We start from the raw sequence: 24,434 nt of genomic DNA on the forward strand, positions 1-24,434 counted from the left end.
AAGAACTGCTCTGTCATACTGCTGGGTGGCCTTGGTGAAGCCCTTAACCTTTCTTGGCCTCATTTCCTTATATGTTAAATGGGTTAGTGAGGATATAATCAGAAAGCACAGGTGAATGTGCTTTAAACAGTGCTTGGTAATCGGTAAGTGCTCATTTGTATTAACAGTAGCTAGTATTAACCTAAATATTAGTTCCTCACCCTTTATACCCCCCTCTCTTTGAAAACATTTTTTACATGACGCATCCTTAAAACAAATCATTGTAAGGAAAGAAGATTAGTATATAAACCTATTAATATATGGGGTGGCACAGAACAGCACTGCCCAGGGTCCCCTTGAAGGGGGAACGTGTTGCCCGGCTGCCGCAGCAGACAGCCTCTAGCTGTCAACTCCTCTGGGTCTGCCACAGCCACAGAAAGCTGCCTGGCCCTGGGGCTCATAACCTTAGTGACTGATTGAGGAGCCCGGGGTCTGGGGTGTCACGGAGGGAGGCCTTGGGGCTGGATAGCTCAGCTCAATGAGGGACGATTTCGGCAAGCTGTATATGCTCCCGAATGCCTGTGGGGTTGGCCCTGCACTGTATTTCACAACTCATTCCCCTGCTCAATCCTGCACATTCCCCATCCCTTCCATAGATGCTGATCCCTAATAAGTACCCCCGTGCCAAACTCTCTCAGCCTCTGCTTCCAGAAAAACCTAACCTGCAACAATATGTATCCCTCTGATTATGGTTTTTAGAAATTCTGGCAGAATCACCATCCAATACATCTAAGGAAATGAACAGTTTTCAGATGCCGCCACGAACCACTGCCCAGCACACATCATGGCATAGGTACGTGTAGGCAAGCAGCAGCCCTGGGTTCTAGCCCTGCTCAGCCGCTAGCCAGCTGGGTTGACCCCGGGCAAGTCACTCTACCTCTCCCCAAATACAGAATGAGGAAACTGCAGGAGATGACCTGTCTGACCCCTTCCCTCCCACATAATCTTTGCTTTTCTCCTCACAGCCTGTGTTGGGCTGTTTCGGAGTTCCTTGGCAGCAGGGACCCAGTGTGGCAGCCTTACTTTCAGGATGACCACCAGCAGGCCGGCGCTCACGAGCAGAGGAATGAGGCTACTGATGAACCAGCTGAACCAGAGGATGCCGTTGTCCAGGCCCATGATGCGCATGGTCTCCTTCAGCCGCGCCTCCTTCTCATACACGATGCCCTTGATGATCACAGCCACGGAGTAGATCCAGGCCAGCGTCATGAACAGGGGCATCGACCGGCTCATCACCCGCAGGAAGCTGGAGGCCCCACGGAAGGGTGGGGGAATTACAGGGAGTGAGAATCAGGCTCGGAGGCCGGTGCCCCCAGGAGCCTGCATGCGAGAGGAAGCCCCGAGATTGAGGGAGCGAGAGGGAGGCTCACTGGGCTCCAAAATGTACAGGTTATCACATGCTCCACGAGGAGCGCAATGTAGTGTTAACAGTGAGACCAACGAAGTGCCGCCAAGGAGAATTTCTCTGGGGCCTGCTTTAGTCACCAGGTAACTGTGAGGCGTGGGGTAAAGTACTAAAACAAAAACCGAAAAACCAACTCCTTCTCTCACAAGAGTACAACATCTCCAAGGTCATGTTCCTATTGCCTCGCACAACTTTTATCACAGACAATACAGAAATAGACTCCAGGCAGCTCTTGTCAGTCATATTTCAGATTCCAAACTGGAACAGGAAAGGCAGTGCTGTAAAGTAAAAGGGACACAGAATTTGGACCCTGGAACTCCAGGCCCAAGTCCCAGCTTTACGACTGAGGCACTTACCAGCTAAGTAACAACAGGCAAAGGCCCTTAATGCCGCTAAGCTCCCCCCCATCCTAATCTTAAGGCACCCTTTCTAGAGTAAATCTTGGCTGAGGGGGGTCTTTGGAAAACTCTGGCTAATCTTTCTGAAGGTGAAAAACAAGATAATCTGGGGTGACTTGGAAAAGCTAGAGTGAGCCACGCAAGGAAACAGTTGCTCAGTGCAAAGCAGAGAACAAAAATAAGAAGAGGAACCCTGCTCCTTCTACACTCTGATCTCTACACACACACACACACACACGCCACAACGGAGAATGAGAGAATTTCCAGAATTCAGAAGAGACATTACGTATCTCAGATGCCTGCAATAACTCCACCTCTGCCCATGCTCTCTCACAAAAAATCACTGGAGGAGCGCCCGGGTGGCTCCGTCCGTTCAGCATCTGACTCTTGGTTTTGGCTCAGGTCACGTTTGATTACAGGGTCATAGATTGAGCCCTACACCTGCATGGAGCCTGCTTAAGATTCTCTCTCTCCCTCTGCCCCTCCCCCACCCTCCCCTGCTCTCTGTCATTCTCTCTCTCTCAAGAAAAAAATCATTAGAACCAAAGGCACAGTTCCCATGAGATCTTGACAGCTTAGTGACTAAGCGCTGAAAGATTATCTAAAGTCTAAGATAAAAAGGCCTTGTTCAATTTTATTTGGATTGTTTCAAAATGCGATTTACCCCTCAGAAAGAGTAAGTGGGCAAACAGACCACCTGCAGACAGCTTTTATGGGCCTAGATCACTGTTTCTGTGTTTGGGGGATGTACGTATGTGCGTATGTGCTTGCCTGTGTTTGTCACGACACATTTGAAACTTGCAGACTGAGCAAACTTTGACCAAAAGGGTATGTAAAAAATAGAAGCGCTAGTAACTACAGATGAAAAAGGAGGGAGAATTCCAGGATGTGCACATGTGTGTCAGTGATGTGGCTGGAAACGTCAAGAACCTACACCTGGCTTATTTCCTAAAATCTTCACTGAATTTCAAAAAAGATTTTTTTGTATCAACACACCTTTAAAATACACAAAATCAAAGCATCCTAGCTCCTCTTTTGGACGTATGCACACGCATGTGTGTGTGAGTATGTATGTGCAGGTACTCTCATCCATGAAATGGCGGCTCAGTGGTAACTTACATGTCGTCGACGTAACAGGGGTAAGGCATCTGCTGCACATAGACACCAGTTTTCTTCTCCGTGCCTGTCAGCACCCTGATGATCGCCTGCTCCACCACGTCTTGCAAGTAGGCAAAGCCTCCCCAGACGTACCGCATATCCTCAAAGGGGTCAGCCCGAGGACCCGGGTCCCAGTACCTAAAACCGAAATACAGGTGAACAAATATTCCTTAGAACCATACATCAAAAAAAGCCAATCACCCACAGTCCTACCATGACAGAGCCCCTATTTTCATCTTATATATTTATATCTTATTTTATGGTCTCAGGTGTGCACATATTTTTATTTTTATTATATTTTATTTTTTAGTTAAATTCAATTAGCCAACATATAGTACATCATTGGTTCCAGATGTAGAGTTCAGTGACTCATCAGTTGCATATAACCCCCAGTGCTCATGACATCAGTGCCCTCCTAATGCCCATCACCCAGTTTCCCCATCCCCCCACCCACCTCGCCTCCAGCAACCCTCAGTTTGTTTCCTAGCGTCAAGAGTCTCTCATGGTTTGTCTCCCTCTCTGATGACTTCCCATTCGGTTTTCCCTTCCTTCCCCAATGATCCTCTGCACTGTTTCTCATATTCCACATATGAGTGAGATGACATATTTTTAAACAGATATAAGCAGAATGAGCATACAAACGAGCAGAATGTTGGTTTGGCTCCCCCCCCTTCCCCGGCTACCTAATGTTACTTCAAGTGGACATACCAAAATTTGCTTAATCATTCCCTTTTATACTGGTTGTTTTTGCCCCTTTTCATAAAAATGGATAGTGCTAGCACAGGGAACCTGAAGCCTTTATTTCTTCTTTTCTTCCTGTTAATTTAACGCCATGGGATTAATGCTCTCAACCAGAAACACTGAATCAAAAGATGGTATTTTTTATGACCTTTGAAAAAACTGTCTCTAGCAATGACTGTGTCACTTTCACCAAAATCATGCCACCAATTGGGAGTTATTTTTGGGTGAAATTTCTACCAAATTATTACTTAAAACCAAGTGCCTCTGGTCATTTTAGCTGTCTTGTCTTCCCCCAAACTGGCTGGTGGGGGGGGACTGAACTCACCCATCCTTGATTTTATTTGTCCTCTCCACATTGTCAATGTCCATTCGGATCTTGTACTTGACATGACGGGGTAGCTCAACACTGCCGGGAGTGATTCCAGTGAACACGACACCAGCCCAGAACTTCCGCTCGTCCAGCAACTCCATGGACTTGTTGATGAGCCGGACTTCTGTTGCTACCGGTTCGAGTTTGTTCAAGTTGACACACTGACAGAAGAACAGCCTTCATGAGAACTCTGGAGGCCAGGAAAACGCTCAGTGCCCAAGGCAGGCTCTGTCCTAAGAGGGACGTGCTAACTGCGTGACATTTTTATCCTCACCCTCTCATCCTCTCCAAAGTCATTTTCCAATATTCGATTGAGAATGGATCCTTTTGTTTTTTAACTGCAATTAGGAGAAATGCTAGAAGTATTTAGAGATATGTTACTTATACGGATTTTTGTGGAGGGGAAGAGGTCGAAACAATGATCATACTTCCTTTTCTTCTGTTTTCTTGGCAATTTTGAAGCATTAACCAACCAAACAAGCAGACCAAAAAACCCCCCTTATTTGTCCTTATTAAGTCACATCATTTTTAAAACCAGATTTTTAAAATATAATGTATCCTATTCATTCTTAGATAAACTTCATAAATAACGCCTTTTTAAGGGCCTGCTTTCTTGCCATTAGGTATTGAGCTATGAAACCTTGGGAAAACCTAGAAGACAATGGACAGAAACACCTCTGAGTCAGAGAGAATAAAGCTAGAGTTAGGTCTGTTTACTCATCCAGTCATTCAACTAACATTTAGGAATGCCTTCTGTACACCAAGCCCCATATTAGGTTAAGGATACTATTGGAAATAAGACTATACATTATTTCTAAACTTTCCTCCAATTCAAACCTTACTGCACCACCTCACAGAAAGAAGCCAAACACTTTTCTAAATGATCCATGGAACAACAGCTCCTCACCTCCATGAAGCGAGAGATGGTCTGGATTGCCTGGTCAGTCTCATTGAAGGCCTCTCTCCAGGTGTACACAGAGCCATTAGCAGACTGGACATCCTCGGGGTGCTTGGCCAGAAATGCCAGGATATCTTTAGCAGTCCAGTCTAAGCCATCCAATTGCTGTTCCCAAAAGTGGTCATTGCTTCTGCTGTCCAACATTGTCTGCCGTTCCAAAGAGAAGGTACAATCAATAAACACCAACTAAGTCTAGAATGATTTACAAAACCTAACCTTTTTACATATGCTGTCTCTTTTTTTTATCTTCACAGAAAACTGTGAGGTAGATAACAGTGTTCCCATTTTACAGGTGAGAATACTGAGGTCGGAAAAAAAAGTATGATTTTAACCAAGGTGAATCATAATGCTAACAGACATGGAGCTGAAACTCAAACTCAGACTAGTCTGAATCCAGAGTCCACGTTTCCAGCCTAGCTTAATAGTATCAACTGCAGTAACAGCAATGATCATACTTACTCCGCACAATTTTTATATTAAATCATTTACATGTTTTACGTCACCCAACTCCATGAGGAAGATATATCTAAAAGTCCCATTTTACAGATGAGAAAACAGGTTCAGAAAGGTCAAGTCCCTAACATAAGGTCACACAGCTAACAAGCAGCAAAGCCAGGGCATGAAACATGGACTCTGATTCTACGGTACCTTTCCCCTGCATTATATCGTCTTCCTCTTTTGAGACTCAAGCTGATGACTCCTCATAAACACCTTATCTCTAGACTGAATTAAGACAAACCCACTTGTGCTGTTTAGTTTAGGAAAATGCTGCCGTGATGAAACCAAGTAAAATTGCAGGACGCATGGTTGTGATACAGAAGAGGCCCGCATTCCATGTCTTGTTCCCTGGCTGGTTGGTTTCCCACGTGAGTCAACATGGAAGAGAAGGACAAACTAATCTGCTGTTCAACCAGCAGATGCAGAGGGCTGGGGCAGAAGCCTGCACAGGTGCTGCCAGAAACGTGGGTCAGCTTCCAACTCAGCTCATGGAAAAGGAGAAGCCGGTATAACTCCTGTCACAGCTTTAAGGGGGGAGATGAAATTCTGGCTCTACTGAAATGGAATCTCTAAGGAACCAAACACTGCTACCTTTTAAATCAGTCTTATTTCCACTAACAATTTAAGTTTTTCCCCCATGTGGCTTCATATGTATTATTTTAATGGGAGTATAATGGGTTTATAGAGTATATATACTATAATTTCATTAACTATTCCCATACTGCTAAGAATTTAGCCTATTTCTAATTTCTCACAATTATTATAGCAATAACATTTCCTCTCATACAGTGACTTCTCTCTTTAAAATTATTTCTGTAGGGTACATCCCTGAGGGTGTATAGAATGGAGATACACAGGATAGCACTTTTTTTATGGCTTTTGCAATTTTCATTCCAAATTGCTTTCCTACAGGGAGTAACAATTTATACTATCATCAGTAAGACACGTTAAGTATTTTTGTTAACAGATACAAATTTTTACCTCACAGAAGTTCACAGGGGTATGGTTTAGCAATTCTGAAATGGCTTCCTTTGGAGACTCAAACAAGTAAGAGCTGACTGAAGACACATGGCATTTGGGGTGAGGCCTGCCCTGCCCAGTGTGGCTTCGAGCAACTTGGTTAAGGAAGGCAGCAGGACCAGAAAGATGTGCCCATTGAGACTGCTGATTACATGGCCATTTTAGGGTACTTGAGGGGATCGAGAGACCTGAGATCACCCTCAGGAGTGGTAGCCAGGGAGAAAGCAGGGTCTTCAGATGAAGGAGGCAAAGAGCAGCTCAGAAAGGAGAACAGTTAATGTCAGTGGGTTTCGTGACTCAACAGAGAAGTGCCTCCCGATCTGGGTGAGAGGGTGGTGGTGATGCAGTGCACATAGACACAGCTGGAAAAAGCAGAACGAGAAGAGCTACTACGGAGTAGAATGGTGGCTTCCAGGGGCTGGGAGTGAGGGAAATGGGTAGGCCAAAGCGTACAAAGTTTCAGTTATGCAATATGAGTAAGTTCTGGAGACCTAATGCACGGAAGAATGACCGTAGTTAATAACACTGTACTGTTGGCGTGCCTGGGTGGCTCAGTCGGTTGAGCGTCCGACTCTGGTATTTGGCTGGGGTCATGGTCTCCAAGTCCTGGGACTGGGCCTGCTGTCAGGCTCAGTACTCAGTGTGGAGTCTGCTTGTCCCTCTCCCACTACCTTCCCCTCTGCCCCTCTCCCTGCTCACACGCACACATGATCTCTCTCTAATACATAAATCTTTAAAAAAAAAGATACTGTATACTTGAAATTTGCTAAGAGGCTACTTTGTGAGGTGATGGATATGTTAATTAGCTTGATTGTGATGATCATTTCACAACATTTACTATATCAAAACATGTTGTACAGCTTAAGTACATACAATTTTTGTCAATTACACTTTAATAAAGCTGAAAAAAGAAAGGAAAACAAGAGCTACCTGAAAGGAAGCAAAAGCCTCAGGCATCACCTCACATACCAGATACGAGACTGTAGAGGGTACAGAGGACTGAGCAGCCCAAGCTTGGGGAGTTAGAGACTCTAACACTCCTTCAGAGAGAACTGAAAGCAGTGGAGGAGGCCCCTCAACTTCCACCCACAGACTGAGGAGTCCCCGAGTCAGTGCCTCCAGTTGAACCACCTCCCTGCACCCTGGGCCTTAGTACCCATTGGCATATTGGACATCCCTACCATCCTCCTGCTAGAAATCTTTCCCCCTCCACAATCAAGCAGCCACCAGGCTTTACCTCCTGCAGAAGCCTTGGCCACCCACTTGGCTAGTCTTCACTCTGGTCTCTGCCTTCCATCTTTCCATACTTCAATCCACCTGACATATCAGACTGATGTATCTGCACCTCTCCTTGCTTAAAACTTGTTCATGGTCCCCCAGAGCTTAAAGTAAAAGTTCTTGGCTTTACACACAAGGCTCTCCAAACCACATGCCATGCCTTCCTCCCCAGCCATAGTTCCTACATTTCCTATTGCACATCCTGGGTTCTCCCAGCAGAATTACTAATGAATGCCATGGCCATGTTTACAAGGGCTTTGTCCTCTAAGCACCTGGAGCTAGGAGCTGCTGGAGCACCCAAGCCAAACTCTCCACTTAAGAGTAGGGGAAGCATCTAATATTATACGTCAACTATACTTCAATTAAAATTTTTAAAATAAGGGACACCTGGCTGACTCAGTTGGTGGAGCATGCAACATGATCTTAGGGTTATGAGTTCAAGCCCCACACTGGGTATAGAGATTACTTAAAAAATAAATAAAGATCTTAATTTTTTTTTAATCAATCGATCAGTAGAGTAGGGGCAGCATCTATCTGCCTATGGACCAAAACTCATCAAGTTCCTCCAAAGGACCCCTCATAATCTTCTGAGACACAGAAGGAGAGACATCCAATAAGTAAAAAATCAGATTCCAAGGACAGGACCAGGAAGAAGAGGCCCAAGACCACACCTAGGTCTATGGCACTGTGCATGCTGGATCATAGGAATCCCTTCTAGAGGACAGACTGGAGCCCAACAGAGACCCATACTTGAAGGGCATGAGTTGTTATTACTAGCCAGGAATTATTCCATATATTCATGCAAATTATTATTCATGTTTTTCTCACTCAAGTCCCTTAGTTTTGTTTTGTTTTTTAAGATTTTATTTATTTATTCGACAGAGATAGAGACAGCCAGCGAGAGGGAACACAAGTAGGGGGAGTGGGAGAGGAAGAAGCAGGCTCATAGCAGAGGAGCCTGATGTGGGGCTCGATCCCATAACGCCGGGATCACGCCCTGAGCCGAAGGCAGACGCTTAACCGCTGTGCCACCCAGGCGCCCCTCAAGTCCCTTAGTTTTTAAAGGCCCCAATTTAAGAATTCTGCATATGTAACAGGACTAGAGCAACAAAGATGACTCCAGCTTTCCCATCACTGGAAGGCTCCCTGGGTATCACACCACCCACCCACCACCAGGGCATCAAGGGGAAATCCAAGGCCTGGGAGAGAACCTTCCAGGTAGGTACCGCCTCTAAAACCCAGCTGCCCCCTCCGACCAATGAGTGTCAAGACAAGAAACCTGGTAAAATCCATTCCTGCTTCTTAATGACAGCAGAAACAGGCCTCCCTCACCACAGAGATAGGAAATAGTCTAATGACTCTCTGACTCAGCCCAAGGCAGGGATGATGTGATTAAATGGCACTCAGGCTCCTACAAAGGAAACATTCTGTTCTTGCTCAGACTCCTCCGCTTTTGAATCCAATTGTCTCTAGAGCACCTCTCCCTTTCAAGTGGCTCAGAAGCACTCAGGGCAATTCCCCTCCACACCTTAACGGTGGCTTGGCACTCACACAGTGCGTTGGGAGCAAGGAACCAGGCTTTTGCCCCCACATCTGTGTCGAGACCTACCAAGATACAGGAAGGCTAACTAAGACGCCATGGTTGGCTTTAAGACCAGAAATGACAATAGGCAGGGGTCTACAATCACCAATACCAACTCTCACTAAGTTTCCTGGAACAAGGATTTTTGACCACAAGCACATGGATGCCGGTGTGCATGAGAGCGTTATCTGTGCACCATCACTGGCAGCTGGAGCTACGCTTAATACATCGATCCTGGTTAAATGTAAGAATTCCCGTCCTAGTCACCTGTGGGAAAGTGACCAGAAACTCCCCTCTCTAGCATCAGGCAGGCACACAGCAATCCAAGGGACACTCACCCGAACAAGGTCCATTTCCGGGTTACTCTCCATGAAGGTCCAGATCTTGGGGCTGAGCTCTTCCCACATACCTTGCACATCATGAAACACAGCCAGTTCTTGAAAGGTCTTATTCACCTGGAGTCAGTGGGGACCCGGGGGCAGCAGGAAAAAAGGAAGAGAGCCATGAGACATTCAGCTGCCCCCTGAAGAGATGCGCCATCACTGTTTCCAGTCTTTCCCATCTCTAACAAGTGCCTGCCTGCAGCTGTGATTCAAATATCCAGGGCTGGAGAGCTGGCCCTCCACAGTCAGCTCTGGCCTGGGCCACACTTACAGTCCTCCCATGTTGGAAACCCCAAAGAGCCATGAGCATAGTCGATATAATCCATTTGAAGCCACCTTCACTTTTTTGCCCATAACTCTAAGAGGATTCTGGAGAGGGATTTCTGGGCCTGGGCAGCTTACCTCGGCCATCACCTGCCTGGTGGCTGGAGTGTCAGGAGTATACAGGATCTTCCCAACAAGCAGAGGCTTGAGAGCTTTCCATATGATGCGGGAAAGAGGACTGGACTCCAAATTCTTCATCAAATCATTGCAATAAGGAGCTATGAAGAAGACAAAAGGCAGATATTCATATGCATGGTCATATACATGTGGGAACAAAGAGGGGCTTCGGAGCTAGCCAAACAGTCCTGGGTTCAAATCCCAGCTCCACCACTTAATCGCCACGTAACAAATACCTTCACTTGTCTGAGCCTCAGTTTGCACCTCTGTAAAAATAAAGTTACTAGGTACTTGGCAGAGATGTGGTGAGGGTTAACAGATGTTATCTGTAGAGCCCCTACAACAATCCTTGAGAAAAATTAATCAGAGATTATAACACTGATGATGGATAACTTACAACAGAGAGGATGTAGAAAAATGTTTTTACTATGCACATTCCTGCATAACTCTAGATTCATAGTCTCGTGTCAGCTTGTCACCTTGTTTCCATTGAGAACAGAAAGCTGAATTTCAACTTAGTTTTCAAGCAAAAATAAAACATTTCCCTCTAACAGGTCTCATCACAAGTATATCTAATATATATAATAAAAATTCCTAATGGAGGGGCGCCTGGGTAGCGCAGTCGTTAGGCGTCTGCCTTCGGCTCAGGGCGTGATCCCGGCGTTCCGGGATCGAGCCCCACATCAGGCTCCTCCGCTGGGAGCCTGCTTCTTCCTCTCCCGCTCCCCCTGCTTGTGTTCCCTCTCTCGCTGGCTGTCTATCTCTGTCAAATAAGTAAATAAAAAATCCTAAAAAAAAAAAAATTCCTAATGGAAAAATCCAAAATTATAATAGACCAATGAGGTTTGGTTATCCAGAAGGATTCCTGAAATTGTTTTTAAATTTTTCATTTTGGGTTCTTTTAGATGGCAAGCATCCTCTATATGCTGCAGAGAGGATATATTAAAAAAAAAAAAAGGTTTCCTCATAGTTGTATCTGCTTTGCAATGAAGTTTCTCTTGGGTTGACTTGCAAGTGAGGGAGTGGAGCAGACGGCATTTCAGAAAACTGCCTCTAATGCCATCCCCTCTAGGCTTGCAAAGCAACCTGCTATGTCTGGAGTGCTTCACTCCAGAGAAGAATAAAAGATTCTTGTGTTACAGTAATGCACAAAAGGCTGCCTCGCCCAGTGTCTGAAAGAGACACCTGCGGTTGGAAATGGAGAAAGGCTCACTTGCATCATGTTTTCAAGGAAAAGGATACCATTGTCTAAAACTGTAACATTGGCTCCTTGCTGCCACCAGACGGAACACATCCCCATGAAACTGCCCAAGTGTGAGAAGCAGATACGGAGTTACAAGGTTCTGTAACACCACCTTGCAGCTAAGCACCAAAAACAAACAGCAGATCAAATGCCTGAGTCTGATGGTGCACACACCACATCAACAGCTATCTCAGAGGCCATGTGGTTTACGGGGAAAAAAGCACAGGGCCAGGCAGATCTGGGCTTAACCCCGGCTCTTGTGGATTCACCATGGTGTGGCTCTGATCAAGTCACTTAACCTTGCTGAGCCCATAAAATGGGGGGGTTATACAAACTTCCTTGCAGGGTTCCTGGAAGGGTTAAATGAGATAACGTCAATAGAATGCCCAGTACACAGGAAATGTTCCCTAAATGTTAGCTTTTATTGCTGTCATCGTTCTGTTATTTTAAAGTTTTTAATATACAGCATGTCGGGAGGGGAGAGGAGGAGGAGGAAGAAGAAGATCCTTGATTTCTCTGGGAATTCCCCTCCTACAACTCTCAGGAAACTGGGGGGGTTGGCTTTCAATCACTCTTGCATTTGATGAACACGCCATGTACCTGAAATCTGCCAGGCCCCATTCAAAGCAGGGGGAGGTGGTTCGCTGATAAGGAAAAGTCTCTGCTAGGAGCTCAGCTTGGTGGGCAAACAGACACGTACACTTCCAACAGTGCTCCAGAGGATAAGGGTAAACGTGAGGGAGGAGCGATGCGGGACCCAGGCTAGCACTAAGGGGGGCTTCCGTCTACACAGACACTCACTTGTAGAATTGTCATAAAAGCTGCCGGCATCTTCATCTGTGCCATTGCCGCCAAAGAGGGCTTTGTAGTTGTTGTCCTCGTACCAGTTGAGGGACTTGATCTTCAGGCCCCCGCCCTCGGGATGGCCACAGACGATGCGCGACACGGCTTGGTATATCTGGGTGGACGAGCTGGAGCTGTTCACATTGGTCAGGAACATGACCTCCTGCCGCATGTCACTCCAGCTGTTCATGCTGAACAGCTGGTGCCCGGATTGGGATCCGGAGGAGAAAGGGAGGGGGGAGGGAAGGAGGAGAAGAGGGTATCGCAAGGGTGAGGGAAAGAAAGAGAAAGAAACAGCTTATTTCCTTGACCTCTCCAGAGCCACGCCCCAGAACATATCGTGTCCTGTCCTCTGAGCCTTGGGATGGGATTGCCAGCACCCTGCTACTCCGTGGGTGGTCCAGGGACCAGCAGGGGCCTTATTGGCAAGGTGCAGATCTATCCAACTACAATTCAAATCTGCATTTTCACAAGACACCCAGGTGATCCCTATTCAAATTTGAGATTGAAAAGCACAAACTAGAGGTCAGCAGAGCCCCTGGGGATGGGCTTTATTTCATTCAGATTATCTTCTGGTTGATGGAAGAGAGGCTTTCTCTGAGTAGCCATGTGTTCATATACATCCATCAGGAATGGCTCACACCCTAGAGCACGTGCTCATTTCTAAAACACCTTAAACTTCCCTGTAGAAACTGAGGAGCCTCTGCCCCTGGGAGGGAAAGTAGCATGTGTGACGTGCCCATCCTGGTCTCAGTGAAGTGCTGGACAACACGAGAAGCATAACATGGGAGACCCGAGGCTGAATTCCAGCTACAGGTCTCATTCACTTCCAGCCTTACAAAAGTCACTTCTCTGAGGGCCCAACTTCTTGCCAAGATGATGAAGCTGAACAGAGCATGGGGCAGAGTAAATCACATGAAATAGAAGAGAAGGCCCTGCAAAGGATGAGTCCCACGTCCCAGCACCCACGGGCTGTGTCTGTGACTTACACCCGACTAGCGCTTTGTCTCATAGACAAATGTGCTCCAGCACCTTGCAGAGTTCTTGGCCCAATTGTTCTTACCATTAAATACTTATCAAGCACTTTGCATTTCTACACATTTCACAATAAAGCAGTAATATATCTCTATATTCCTTGAAAAGTCACTGCATGTTCTCACCACCCGAAAGACTGAGCCATGGAGGGCAGAGGGGAGAGACCCAGGGGCCCTGCCCACTCCCTATGGAAGGCTTAGATTCTGACACCGTGTGCCCAGTTTTCTATCTCAGGCCCTCCTGGTTCCTTTGGGTCATATGGTCCTCAATACTGCAGATCCTGACTTTGCCTTTTGCCTCCAGGGGGAAACCAGGCACTCCAGGGACAAGTCAGAGGTCACAAACATTTCTCCCTCCAAAGAGGAAGCATTTGACATATACTACAAGAACATAATTAGATGGCCAGCTTTTCCTTACTTTATCTTTTTATCACCTGGATGAGGTATCTAGACAGGGAGGGCAGAGGTAGTCAGACTACCTTTCTTTTGTTGGTGGGTGAAGAGCAGTAGAGATTTTTTTTTTCAAAGATTTTATTTATTTATTTGACAGAGATAAGACAGCCAGCGAGGGAACACAAGCAGGGGGAGTGGGAGAGGAAGAAGCAGGCTCCCAGCGGAGGAGCCTGATGTGGGGCTCGATCCCAGAACTCCCGGGATCACGCCCTGAGCCGAAGGCAGACCCTTAATGACTGCGCCACCCAGGCGCCCCAGTAGAGATGTTTTAATGACAGTGAGAGCCACTCACTTCTCTTTCCACAGGCTGCATCACTGCCACCAGCTCACCAGCCCCCAACCAAAAGAACAAATTTCTTCCCACATAAAACCAGTACATCTTTGGACAGAGGCACCAGAATGACGGAGTTATTCCATACTGTTGGTTCTTCCCAGCACCTGTCTTGGGGTGAACTCCTACTCATTTTTCTACACCTCAGCTCATGCTCCACACTTCCTCTGTGAAGCACTCCTACTCACGGGGAAAGGTGGCCATTTGTCCTCCAGCCCATGAAAGATGGTGTTTGATAATCATCTATGGAGTGACTGAATGGCTGGCTGACTACCTTCTCAAGACATTGCAGTGGCCCCCTTCTTCCCTTGCCCCCACCTTAGTCTCTTCTCAATTTAGCAGAAAGAATGTAAACAGTCTCATACTCTAGATCACATCCTATACCCTGTGCTCCAAACCCCCCACTGGCTTCCCATCTCGTAGCGTAAATCCAGCCTTACCAGGCCTTCACGGTGCTCACCTCCTTCCCTGGCCTCAGCTCCCAGCACCCTCTCCATTGTGTTCCCTCTGTTCGGCCCATACCATCCTCCTTCCTGGGTCTTTAAAGGCCTTCCTTAATCATGTCCTACATCAGTGTCTTTGTATCTGTTCCTGCTTGGAGTGGACAATACATGATCGTGTCTTCAAGTTGAACTGTCACCTCGTCAGAGAGGACTTCTCTAATCACCCCTTTGAAACAATACCTCAGCACCCTCTATCCTTCCTACCCTGCTTTATTTTTCTTCATGGTGAGATGCTTGCTGGCACATTATATGCTGACCTGTTTATTTCTATCTCCCACCACACAAGCCCCACAAGAACAGGAAAGCTTGTGTGCTCAGTTTTGAGACCCCACCATCTAGCAATGTCAGGCACATGGTAGGGGCTGAAGAGATAACTGGGAGGCTCCCCGTCCTGCCTTCCCCATCTCATCAGGCATACCATCCATGTCACCCAGATGTGGAGCTCATGCCAGCTTTCACTCATCTACTTCCTAAAGTCTCCATTTCCACCCAGTTGCCAGGCCCTGTTAATCCGTATTTCCTTCCTTGAAGAGTATCGTTTCTATTCTAGTCTAGTTTCCATCAGAGTTCACCACACAAAAAGTAGGCCATAGCAGCAAGAACATGGGGTTTGTAGTCCAACAGTCCTGGGTTCAAATTCTAGTTTTTGCCAATTAACTAACTAGATGACTGTGAGTCCCACTTTTCTGAGCCTCAGTGCCATCTGTAAAACGGGCACAGTAAGACCTACTCACATTTGTCGTGTGAATGATACAGGGAAATTGGGTGAAACTGCATGAATCAGGGGGAGGTCCTTAGAAATTGTTAGCTCCCTTTTCCTTTCAAGGGTGGTGCTTTGGTCAAAACATTCAACTTTCTTTCAAACACTGAACAGACACACACACATGCATTTATTTATCTTCTCCCTATTTGTCCCAGGGAAATAGCAAGTTAGACAATAAGTAACTCATGGTCACGGGGACTTGAAGGTGTTCCACGGAGAGGAGTGGGTGGTCCTTGCTTGCCCTGGCCCAGGGAGCAAGCAGGGCACAAGGAAGCAGCTGCCAAGAAAAATGATATATGGCTCAGTGGAGAGTTTCTGCCTCATCAGCAATGGGAACATCACATGCTTTCAATTATTTTTCTTACTCCGGACAAAAGGCAGACCAGTGATGTAAGAGAAAACACTGTACCCAGACCCTAAATTTACAGACACCCTCCCATGTCACAGTCTCTGCTCTGCTTGCTCTAAGGCTGGGAGGAAAGCTGGGAGAATACAGGGTATGTCGATGCCCACTAACAGGACCCGAGAGAAATGGCTGTGGACTTGCAGGTCAGTTTCTGCTTTTCTTTCTGCCTCCCGGAAGAGCCCCAGGTGACCCAGCTTCTGCACTTACATAAAGGTCACCAGCATTCACAAGCAGAATAACAAATGGCAGGCTGGAAAGGACTTCTCGTGAAAGGGACCCAAAACCTAAGCTTCTTCAGTCAGATACCCATGAGCAGAATTCAAAGAAAAAAGAAAACTGAACTAAAAGCAATACACCAAATTGTCAGCAGTGTTTAATCTCTGTGTTTTCCAAATGTTCTGCACATTCCATCATGAATATACAATACTTTTATTCTAGGAAACCTAAATTTTGATATTTGAGAAAAATAAAACAAATACCAAAAAATGATTTAGAGAAACGATTCAAAATAAGGCTGGACCAAGTCTGAGAACATTATTCCTATCCACTGTCCTGGACGTTTAGGCCTGATTGTTTCTGATCACCACCCCCCTGGCTCAGCTGCTCACACACTGGGCTACAGGCAGCTCCTCCTCTCCAAGTCTAACCGGAAACAAGGTTGGGCATCACCGACGTGAAGCATACGCTGGCTGGCAGGCAGAGAAAAGGTTAACTGCTTTTGCCAGCACCTACAGGTCCCCCCAATCTTGCAAATATAAGGTTATTCTGACATGTTTGTCAACATGTAGACCCAAAAGGCAAACTCAACTTAATGTTCGTCAAGAAATGACAGTCCCAAAGGTGAACGTCAAAGGCCAGGCTTTACAGGGGAAGGTCTGAATTAGGGGGTTCATGCTATCCCCATTAGTTAGCAAACAAATGTTTTGGTGAAAGGACCAGCCTTGGTAGGGTCAGAGAGTAACAATGGGAGAAAGTTCTAGACAAGGTACCGGGCCTTCAGCCGCAAACTAATTAGCTCTGAGACGTTTCTGCAACTTGGTTTCTTCACCTCTAAAGTAAGGGGCTCAAACCAGATAATTTTTAAGATCACAGATGTTTCTAAAATTGATTTTATGGTCACATAATAGTCAAATCAAAAGGACCCTCTAAGCCACACTCAGGGTAGAGAAAAAGCCATAGTGGATGGTCGGCTTCCTGGTGCAGGAAAGACACAACTTACCTCTTGAGCCAAAGTCCCGAGACTATCCAGCAAAGTTTTTGTGGCTTTAGCCAGTTCCTTGCTCAGGAAGGGAGACTTAGAGTTTAGTTCCCTCTGGAATGAGAAAAAAAATACTTTGTTTCTAAGCTCAAATGTAAACCTGAAATCTCTACTGAAAATAAACAAGTTAATTAAAACCACTCACACAATCGTTAGTTTATTTATTTTTTTTAATTTTATTTTATTATATTATGTTAATCACCATACAGTACATCCCCAGATTCCGATGTNATCGTTAGTTTATTTATTTTTTTTTAATTTTATTTTATTATATTATGTTAATCACCATACAGTACATCCCCAGATTCCGATGTAAAGTTTGATGCTTCATTAGTTGCGTATAACACCCAGTGCACCATGCAATACGTGCCCTCCTTACTACCCATCACCAGTCTATCCCATTCCCCCACCCCCTCCCCTCTGAAGTCTTCAGTTTGTTTCTCATAGTCCATAGTCTCTCATGTTTCATTCCCCCTTCTGATTACCCCCCTTTTCTTTATCCCTTTCTTCCCCTACCGATCCTCCTAGTTCTTATGTTCCATAGATGAGAGAAATCATATAATTGTCTTTCGTGAGTTTAAACCACAAGAAACCCACTCCTAACCAAAATACGACACTAAAATTATTCTGCCAGTCTGCAGGTTGTTTCAGATAAGAATTACTAATCCTCTGACGAATACTTCTAAGTAGTATAGAAATATATATTTAAAACTATTTGATATGCAACAGATAAAACCATCTCATGCAGGGGTGTGTGTGTGTGTGTGTGTGTCTCCTTTGCAAGCCTGACCACAAATTCCCAACTCTTTCTGCAAGATAGGCAACAGAGGAATGACCTTGAGAAAACAAATTTCTAATGGCTCACAAGAAAGGAAGAATATATAAAGTTTAAAGCTGCCAAAAGCATGGAAAGGAGAAATTCTCGTTCATTCTGCTCAAGCCAGCACTCTTTCTAACACTGGAAATTTAATACAGAATGCTTATTTGTATATCTACTTTTAGTCAGACCTTTATATTTACTCATGGTATATTTAATTGCTGTTATATGCCACCTAGTTTCACAGCAAATATATGAAAATAATTGGACCCAAGGAAAAGATAAGTTAGGGCAGAAAGCCTAAGCTAGAGAAGAAAAAGAAGAATGATACATGGACCCTGAGGCAAGAGCTGAGGAGTCTCAAATTTGGGTTCTGAGTGTTCAGGCTTCCAAAAAGAAAAGGATGCAGGGTTAGTTTCATCATTTTTATTCATTAAATAGAAAAAAAAAAGTTTCTGGGAAAACCGATTTTCCTTGGTGCTTCTATGGGCATCATTTTATTTAGTATCAGACACCTCTTTAATCTAGAGAAAGTTGGGCTATTTNCTGTTATATGCCACCTAGTTTCACAGCAAATATATGAAAATAATTGGACCCAAGGAAAAGATAAGTTAGGGCAGAAAGCCTAAGCTAGAGAAGAAAAAGAAGAATGATACATGGACCCTGAGGCAAGAGCTGAGGAGTCTCAAATTTGGGTTCTGAGTGTTCAGGCTTCCAAAAAGAAAAGGATGCAGGGTTAGTTTCATCATTTTTATTCATTAAATAGAAAAAAAAAAGTTTCTGGGAAAACCGATTTTCCTTGGTGCTTCTATGGGCATCATTTTATTTAGTATCAGACACCTCTTTAATCTAGAGAAAGTTGGGCTATTTTTTTTTTAAGATTCATTTATTTATTTTGGAGAGAGAGAGAGAGAAAGCATGAGCAGGGGGAGGGACAGAGGGAGAGAAACTCAAGGAGACGCCATGCTGAGTGTGGAGCCTGATGCAGGGCTTGACCCCACGACCCAGAGATCATGACACAAGCTGAAATTAAGAGTCAGACACTTAAATGATAGAGCCACTCAAGGCTGGGCTATTTTCCTATTTGTCTTGTATCAAGGAATGTTGTGAAATCCAATACAGACTATGTGGAAAACAGCTGGAAGTGGACAGAGTTCATCATTATCTCAGAAATAGGAGATTTTCCTTTAAAAAGAACTCCAGGGGAGGGGGGGCACCTGGGTGGCTCAGTTGGTTAAGCAGCTACCTTTGGCTCAGGTCATGATCTCAGGGTTCTGACCCACGTTGGACTCCCTGGCCACTGGGAAGCCTGCTTCTCTCTTTTCTTCCCGCTGGTGTTCACTCTCGCTGTCTCTGTCATATCTCTAATAAATAAAATATTAAATAGATAGATAGATAGGTAGATAGATAGACAGAGAAAACTCCAGGGGTGCCTGGGCGGCTCAGTCAGTTAAGGGACCAACCGTTGATCTCAGCTCAGGTCTTGATCTCAAGGTCATGAGTTCAAGCCCCCTTTGGGCTTCACACTGGGTGTAGAGCTTACTTTAAAAAATAAATAAATAAATAAAAATAAAATAAAAAGAACTCCAAATACAGAAGATTAAAAGTTAGTATCATCATGGTCATCATAATATCCAAGCCAAATCCTGGATGCACATTTCTGATAAAATCTGTCTAAAGGTTCTATGCAAGAATCTGTCCAACCTGACACATGAGCTCTCCTAGAATGGCTTACTCACCAGGATCCACCTTTCCCACACTCCCTGTCCTCAGACGGGCCTCTGATTTCCCTTAACCACTCCACTCAAGTAGGTCTCGGTGATGCAACTCACAGATTATGTTAACAATCGTTCCACTAAGTAATCGTGAGCATACACAGGTGGGAGATTTTTTTTTTTTTAAAGATTTTATTTATTTATTCGACAGAGATAGAGAGAGCCAGCGAGAGAGGGAACACAAGCAGGGGGAGTGGGAGAGGAAGAAGCAGGCTCATAGCAGAAGAGCCTGATGTGGGGGCTCGATCCCATAACGCTGGGATCACGCCCTGAGCCGAAGGCAGACACTTAACCGCTGTGCCACCCAGGCGCCCCAAGGTGGGAGATTTTTGGTGCTTTACTTTCTTACTACAGGTTTACATCATCACTAAAGGTTATCACATTAAAAGTTGACCCTACAGAACCTACAATAAGAAAGCTTTTACAAGCTGAGAGGTCTCCTTTGGAAGGCATGGGAAGTAGGATGTTTCTGTGCTTATATCAGGCCCATGGATGACGCATGCTCAGGATTGTGCGGCAAACAAAAAACGCCAGATTGACTTAATGTCCTTTTTCACAACTTAAAATTTGGTAGTTAATCCATTTCTTTCATAAAGTCTGAATGGAAATAAGACTCTGATGATTCCTGTCACTCTGTCCCCTCTTCTCTGGTTCTGGGGACTGGGGGTGGCTACCAGGCCCTGGGCAAACGGCTCAAACTCCCCATGGCCTGATTTCTGCAGCTATGCAGCAGTGTTCGTGGTGTGCACGTCTGCTGGGATGGTCAGAAACGCGACGTGAGAGGACGTGTGCAGAGCACCTCACTCAGCGCATGGCACACAGTGAGCCCTCACAGTCCTCAGAAATGTCACCCCTGCCTTCCTCTTCCCCCTTCCCTAGAAATTTACTACCAAAACTGAAGGGTTTTCTAGTTCTTGAAAAGACATCCATCCTCTGTTTCCTGGCTAGTTCTCCAAGAACTGTTTCGCCTGTCGAGGCGTCCTCCCTCCGCTGAGCAGAGAGAGCTAGAGTTGTCATCTCAAAGCACACCAGCCACACCCAACGTGCGATTTCTAACATGAGAAATCCTCTTCATGTAAGACTAGACCTAATTCCTGAAGACTTGAGATGAAGGCTTCTTTCCTCCCTAAGGCCCCCTTTCCCTCAGTGTTTGCGAAACTGTGAAACAAAAGATGTTAAGCAGATGAAATATATACTTATATTTAGTAATGTAGTAACTATAACTACAGATGTATATTTATATCACACACGCACACATATAAACTTGCTCCAGGGCTGACACTTAGACTGAAAAACTGGAAGGAAAAATCATCACCTACGTTTAGGTATATGCGTGTATTTATACCTACATACACACACCCATGTATACACACACACACATTTATCTTAATGCACATGGATGTGCACCTTCTATTTATAGGGGTATTGATTTTTACCTTTACAGTAGAGATATCTTTCCTAAGTTCATTAAACAAATGTAGTGAATCTACAAAAAGGAAATACTGCATTTAAATAGTACCAATTGCCTTTAACGATAACCACGGCAGACAACTGGGAAGGAGCAGCTTCCGCGGATACAGTGTAGTCCCAGAGCTCTTGCACCAGCACCAGCTGCCATGTTTGTTAGGTGTGCAGCCTTCCAGCCCTCGGAGACCCCACTGATTCAGAAGCGAGGCATGTGAGACAAGAAGCCTCGCGACTTTTTTGCACAGAGAAGTTCGAGAACCACTAAACCGTAGTCCCTTGGGCAATGTTCATGCCTCTTTTTCACAGCCTACTTTGCACGGAGGTGGTTGTTTGTACATTCCACGTCTGCTCAACATGACGCTGTCTGCTTTGGATGGTGAAGCACTGAAGAGAGGCCAATCCATTCCCCTAGCCTCGACTGGGATCAGAGATGGTAAGAAATGCATGTGAGGCCAGAACGTCACACCAATTGAGTTCACAGCCACCAAGTACAAAAGGCCACATCTCTGAAACCTTAGCTATGCCACTGGCCTGTTGTCACCATTAGCAGTCACCTCTCCCCTGAAGGGTACTAATCAATCAGCCGTTCATGCTGTTCTTAGACGACGACTTCCTCACCTGAACAAATTTAAACTTTCATAGGTACTAATTTTCCCTTCAGGTTTTTCATCTTAAATGTCTTAACCTTTGAGGCAGGCTTATTCTTCTTGTTTTAAAAGCTATGCAATTCAGCAAAGGTCCACGCATGGGCACTGCATGACTGTTTAACCCATGAACACCACAGCTGACCACAGACATAAATACAAGGACTTCATTACATTTACCGTGGGTACCAGACCTTTACATATTCAGACACAAATGTGATACCACATCATATGGTTGTTGTCAATAGTCTGAGCTCTGGTTTGCTTGTAATTTAGGTTTTGGTCTCTAAGAGAAACACTGGCTAAACCCAGCCATAAGTAATAGGTAGGACAATCAATGTCATTATTAGGATCCCTTTTTACACTAATTGTTGTTTGAGATTAAATGCTCAGTATTCGTGAATGTAAGTATTCGGAACCTATTGTCAATACAAACAAATATCCGTTTTCAAAGATGTGTTGGAGTTATACACAGGTATGGGTTGACAGGACACGGTTAAAAAAAAACAAAACAATTCACCTTCAGTATCATTTAAAGCTCAGGGTATCCAGATATTTTGCTCAAGACTTCATTTTACTTTTCTGGGCTTGGATGTTATAAAATACAGAGAAGAGACTGATGAGAATCTGCAAACTAAATATTACAAATTCATGGGGAAAAGATGGGCTATTCAATTACTGTTGCTGGGACTAGTTGTTCATGTAAGAAAAATCAGAAAGTTTTCCATCTCACACTACTATACAAAATTAAGTTCTTGGCAGATTACAGAGCTAAAACTAAAAAATGAAAGTTTCAAATATGTAGGAGAAGATGTCTTTATGAACTTGGGGTAGGGGAAGGCCTTCAAAATATAAAAAGTCCGAACCAAGGTGGAAAAAATGGCTTCAACTTTCAAAAGTAGAAAACTATGCACCAATAGACACCATAAACAATGTGGAAAAAATAAGCCAAAGACAGGAAGAACAGATTTTTTAAAATTTTAGTATATAAAGGAAATACCATGTAGCAGTTAAAATGAATCAGATGCTACATGTTATTGGTACTGATGAATCTCGACAAGATAATGTGGAGTGAAAAAGACAAGGTGCAGATCAATATACACATTTATACGATGTGAACACCTACAAACCAATAGGGTATATTGTTATTAACAGAATGCAAATACATCTATATGGTATAAAGCAGAAAAGCATGCAACTCCAGGGTAGTATCTGTCTCTGAGGGAAAGAGATGGGAATACATAGGTGGCATCGACAATCCCCATAATGTTTTATCTCTTGAAAAGAATCGGAAGCAAGCAAGGTAAATGACAGACGATGGTAAGGGTGGTCTTTGTATTAGGCTCTGCCTTTTTCTAAGTTTTCACTAGTTCATACTTTTTAACTAAGCTAAAAGAGGGAGAAAGGAGGAAAGGAAGTAGAGTGGGCAGGAGTATCCAATCTGAAAGTTCCTTGACCTGAAACTGGGCCACAAAATGAGGTCTGAGAACCACGTGCCTGCACCCACTATTAAATGTGGTCTCCTGCTAATATTTAACAAAGGAACACAAAGCTTGCAAGCTAGTATTTCCAAAGAGTTCCGATGAACAATGTATAGTTCGGAATTCCTACTATTATTTTTCCTAAACAAAACATTCCCGGCTATGAACTCACATGGGTCCCCCATTGACCACAGGAGGCAAGTGATTTTCTTGTATGAAGAAAGAGGGAAAAAGAGTGAAGATAAAACCTTTAGTGAGGGGCTACATGACCTATGTTAAGCTAACCAGAATTCATGTATTATTTGATATTTTTAGATTATAACTAAATACTGTAATATCATTACAGGAAGAACAGACAAATGCATATTATATTACCCAAAAGGCTCCCACCATTTCTGCAAAGTGTGTTAACCACAACATGGCAACATTGCCTAAAAGCATGACATTCTGGAGCGCTGGCCCTAGAATGACAAAGGCTATTGTGCCCATCTTTTTTGGGTCTAACAGATGATTTCATTATACTCTTTCTATCCTACTAGCTTAACTAAATTGTAAAAGACTGAAAATTAAAAAGGCAGTAACCTAGCCAAGTCAATTTGACTTTAATTTCTGAGCTGGTGTTTTATTTTAACTCAGCGTCCAACATAGTCTCTGGCACAGAATAATTAGGTGCCCAATAAATGTGTGTGGAAGAAAGACCAAAAGCAAAAGAGAAGCACCCCAGAAGGGGCAAGAGATGAAGTGGTGTGAGCCCTGCTTCAAAGGTCATTCAAATTCACCTCATCAAGTCACTCACCCTCTGGAGCCTTTCAGTGGGTTCCCTTGCTCTAAAGGATGAGGCCCAATGACCTAACACAGCTCCTGAACGCTTGCCTCTGCTAACCTGTGGTCAGCTCCACAGCATCCTGTCTTACTGTTCCTTCTCCCATCAAACTCCCCATAGCTACATCTGCTCCACTCTGAACCACTCAATCACGTGTGGTTCCCCTAAATACCACCTTCGTTTTTCTTCCCATTCTGGACCCCATACACAAGCCAGGTCCTGGAACATTCTTCTCCCTGCTCTTTACTTGACTAAACTTTATTCTTTAGGTCCCATCTTAACAGATGCTTCTTTCCTGATCCTAAAAGACTGGGTTAGTGTG

General features: G+C 44.6%; 1 protein-coding gene across 1 annotated transcript in view; it reads right to left on the reverse strand.

The window, feature by feature from the left end:
* ABCA1 (ATP binding cassette subfamily A member 1) overlaps nt 1-24,434 on the reverse strand; it is a 141,227-nt gene that overhangs the window by 50,281 nt on the left and 66,512 nt on the right. Inside the window, exons 8-15 of the mRNA XM_034665569.1 lie at nt 17,067-17,159; nt 12,316-12,556; nt 10,233-10,372; nt 9,786-9,902; nt 5,019-5,216; nt 4,067-4,272; nt 2,962-3,138; nt 1,063-1,285 (exon numbers count right to left, since the gene is read on the reverse strand). Of these exons, the coding sequence (XP_034521460.1) occupies nt 1,063-1,285; nt 2,962-3,138; nt 4,067-4,272; nt 5,019-5,216; nt 9,786-9,902; nt 10,233-10,372; nt 12,316-12,556; nt 17,067-17,159 (1,395 nt within the window). The remainder of the gene's footprint in view (nt 1-1,062; nt 1,286-2,961; nt 3,139-4,066; nt 4,273-5,018; nt 5,217-9,785; nt 9,903-10,232; nt 10,373-12,315; nt 12,557-17,066; nt 17,160-24,434) is intronic.

The sequence above is a fragment of the Ailuropoda melanoleuca genome, chromosome 7 (genome assembly GCF_002007445.2).
Source record: "Ailuropoda melanoleuca isolate Jingjing chromosome 7, ASM200744v2, whole genome shotgun sequence".
In the NCBI taxonomy this organism is placed as follows: Eukaryota; Metazoa; Chordata; class Mammalia; order Carnivora; family Ursidae; genus Ailuropoda; species Ailuropoda melanoleuca.